The sequence below is a fragment of the Octodon degus genome, unplaced genomic scaffold (assembly GCF_000260255.1).
Source record: "Octodon degus isolate 3935 unplaced genomic scaffold, OctDeg1.0 scaffold00523, whole genome shotgun sequence".
Lineage (NCBI taxonomy): Eukaryota > Metazoa > Chordata > Mammalia > Rodentia > Octodontidae > Octodon > Octodon degus.
This window is the reverse complement of record NW_004525099.1, coordinates 68,894-72,569: the sequence shown is the minus strand read 5'-3', so window position 1 is coordinate 72,569 and position 3,676 is coordinate 68,894. Positions and strand designations below refer to the sequence as shown.

The 3,676-nt window shown below is 38.4% G+C and overlaps 1 protein-coding gene across 1 annotated transcript; it reads right to left on the bottom strand.

The window, feature by feature from the left end:
• Window positions 1-2,071: 2,071 nt before the first annotated feature.
• LOC101586924 (olfactory receptor 1361-like) lies at window positions 2,072-3,055 on the bottom strand. Its single transcript, XM_004648666.2, has one exon. It carries the CDS (start codon window positions 3,053-3,055, stop codon window positions 2,072-2,074), a length of 984 nt encoding a protein of 327 aa, XP_004648723.2.
• Between the last annotated feature and the right edge of the window lie 621 nt (window positions 3,056-3,676).

The window sequence follows — 3,676 nt, the reverse complement described above, 5'->3', positions numbered from 1 at the left end:
GAATAGATTAAAACCTTCAGAAGCCTCTACAAACACATTCAGCCACCTTATCTTTGACAAGCATGCTTACTTGAAGAAAGAGAGCCTCCTTAACAAGTGATGCTGGAAAAATGGCTCTCTACATGCTGAAAATATTCTCCTCAATTAGTATGTATAAGTGTTCAAGAACTTTATTTTTGTGATTAACTTTTTTGTTTGAATCATCAATTTATTTTTTACTGGGCAAATTTCATCAATAAATGTGTCTAATGTTACTATTCATTGCATGAAACTCTCCTCTGACTTTAAATTTCAGGTTATCTAGAACTCTTCATCTATCACCTCAAGAAAAAAAATACTTTAAAAATGTCCATAATCATAAACTCTACTTCTTTTCTTGCATTTTTATCAGAAAGTAGCTCTAACTGAAATTTTCTCCTAAAACCTAACTTTTATTAAAGTTTCCAATAATCTACATCTTGTTGAATCTAATAATTTTCTATTCTAATTAATGACCTCTCAAATATATTTTAGAGAATGTAGTTCCAAAATGTTTTAAGGTTTTGACAGACAAAATTTACCTGATTCCTTCCTCCCAGTGGCCACTATTGGCCACTTTTTAATTACATTTTGCTTTCTCCTCTCCAAAACCTTTAAATGTGGTAGGCTCACTTGTTTTAGTAGTCAACCCATAGTTCTCCTCTTTACTTTAGTCTTTTATTAGGTTATTTTATCTGCAACCATTGCTTCATATGCCATATGCATTTTGTTGCATCTGATATTTCTATCTTCAGATAGGGCTTCTCTATGAATTATACATTCAACTGTCTGCAGAACATCTCCACTGGATATTTAATACATACAAAAAATTAACATGACCAAATGTAGTCATTGATTTTTATCCCCAGTCAAATCTGTGTGCTCCATACCCTCCAAGCCTCCCATGTGTAAATAAATGACATAATCATTCACCTGCTTTCGCAGTCCATCTCTGAATACTTTTCCCTATTACAATATATCTAAACTATGTCTGAACATGTATGTCTAGACACTTCTACTCTTCATATAACCCAAATCTGATAATCCATTCCTGGTGTTAGAGCTACTATGCAGAGTTTCCTCCTATTTCTGTTGCCAGCAACCTACACTCTTTTGCCAATAAGGGAGAGATAGAATAATGTAATTACTGTAAGCATTAAATTAATTATTATTGCTGTGAGTTGAGAGATTTTTCAAATGAGAAACTATTAAAATTTATGATTTTAAGGGAGGGTTAGACTCTTCCATGGTTTATTCAAAACTCATCTTTCTGTATATCAGTGTTATAACTCACTCTGGCTTCTCTTTGAAAGACAGCACATAATACATGATGCTGTGGTTTAGATGTAGAGCGTCCCCCAAGAAATCTCATGTGTTTAGGAGTGGGGCTTTTAGACAATGTTTGGGTCATGAGGTGGTGTGCTCTAAGCTGGATTCATCCACTGGGGAGTTCAGAAACTGAGCATCCTGTTGGAAGGTGGCTTCATTAGAAGAGGTGGATCACTGGGCGGGGAGAGGCTGTGACCTGTAGGGTGTTTCTCCCTTCCTGGCTCCTCTTTTCTCTCTTCTTCCTGGCTGCCATGGCATCAGCAGCTTATCTCTGTTTGGGCCCTTTCCCATGCCATTTCTGCCTTGGGCCAGCTGACCGTGGACCAACCCAGGAACTAAGATAAATCTCTGCTCCTTTAAGTTGTGAGTGCTGGGTGTGAGTCCCAGCAATGAGAAAGTAACACCATCACTAAAATGATCAAAATTTTACTAGCCTTACTGATTTGTTTTTGTTTTGCTAAGCAGTCCCCAGTGTTATATGTTATATCTGAAAGAGGAAACACTGAAATTTAGCAATTTTAATTATTTTTTCTCCATTAGTGTGCTGAGATTCTAGGTCAGTCAATAGGGGTCAGAGCTATTCATCCACATATTCACTTCTTCCCAAACCCAACCAATAGGAGAGCCAACTGGGAAAATTATCCCACAGGAATGTGATTAGTCTCAGTTATTAGGAGTATAATCCATTTATCAAGCATTTTCAAGTTAGACCTTAACTCTGGTCTCAGGAGATGTGCTGCCATTCCTTGTCTGTTTGCAAGCTACTGTGGAAGTTCCTGGAGATGCAAGCCTTCCTGAAAAGTCTTTGCAGAGCTCCTTTAACTTCCAGGTTCCTGAGACTGTAAATTAGTGGATTCAGCATGGGGGTGACTACTGTGTAAAAGATGGCAATCTGCCGATCCTGGTCCAAGTCATAGCTTGAGGATGGCCGGAGGTACATGCGAATCACAGAGCCATACAGAAGCAACACAACTAGAATGTGGGAGCTGCAGGTGGACAGAGCTTTGCGCAGGGCAGCAACTGAGTGCATGTTGGCTATAGCAATACCAATACGGACATAGGAAGCCAAAATGAAGAAGAAAGGACTGACCACCACAGCTACACCTTCAGTGAATATTAGCATTTCATTGACCACTGGTCGAATGCAGGAGAGCTCCAGAAGAGGAGTAATGTCACAGAAAAAGTGGGTGACCAAGTTGCCACAGAAGGTTAAGCGACTAACCAACACACTGTAAAGAAGACTGTTAAGGCTGACAACTACCCAGGAAGTCAACGTAATACGTAGACAAAGTTGATGGCTGACAATGGCCAAGTACCTTAGAGGGTCACAGATGGCAACATAGCGGTCATATGCCATGGCCGCCAGCAAGTGGCCTTCCATACTGCCCACAGCCATAAAAAAGAACAGCTGGATCATGCAGCAGTTATAGGATATGGTTCGATTCACAGACAATGTGTGTATCAGCATCTGAGGAACAGTGATGGTTGTCAGAAATATGTCAATGAAGGACAGCTGGCTGAGAAGGAAATACATGGGAGTCTGAAGTTTGGGGTCTATGTGGGCAACAATTATTAGCAGGGCATTGCCTGTAACTGCAATCAGGTACATGACAAGGACAATTCCAAAAATAATGGGCTGTATCTCTGGCCGGCTAGACAAACCCAATAAAACAAATTCAGACACTTCTGTCCTGTTTCTAGTAGCCATAAAATATAGACTCCATGAGCTGTAAAGGAAGATCAGTGTTGAAATGTGAAGAGAAAGATTTCAAGGCTCAACCAGATCTCAAAGTCTGTTCATGTAAGATAGGCCATTGGAGTGAGGGCATGGTCCTAATTTTGAACATAAAAATTCAATATTGTTCTTTTGGTAGGAGTGTTCCTGTTTTGTTAAGTTAATTCAACTAAGTTAACCTGAGACAAGAGAAGTGATCCATATAATCACAATCTTTCTCAGCATTGTAATTTCAAGGAATATAATCTGCCAGTAAATACAATTCTCAAATCTTCTCAGCTCAGGTTTTCCCTATAGACAGACAAAAAACACAAAATTTTTGATGCTGCTGTAAATAAAAGGTTCTCACATGAATGTTATTAAACAATTTTAAAATAGTAGAGCATTATGTATAGGAATAATATAAAATATAAAACAGATTCCTTACCCTAAGCTTGTGTACCTCCATGTTTAGTTTAACTCTTCAGTGGTTTATACTTCCACGCTTCTAAATATCCCAAATCAACTATCATTTAGAAACAACAATTTTTTGTTAGAAACAATAATCTTGTAAAATATTATTACTTAGTTCCCGCTTTTCCCCTGCCACAGTGA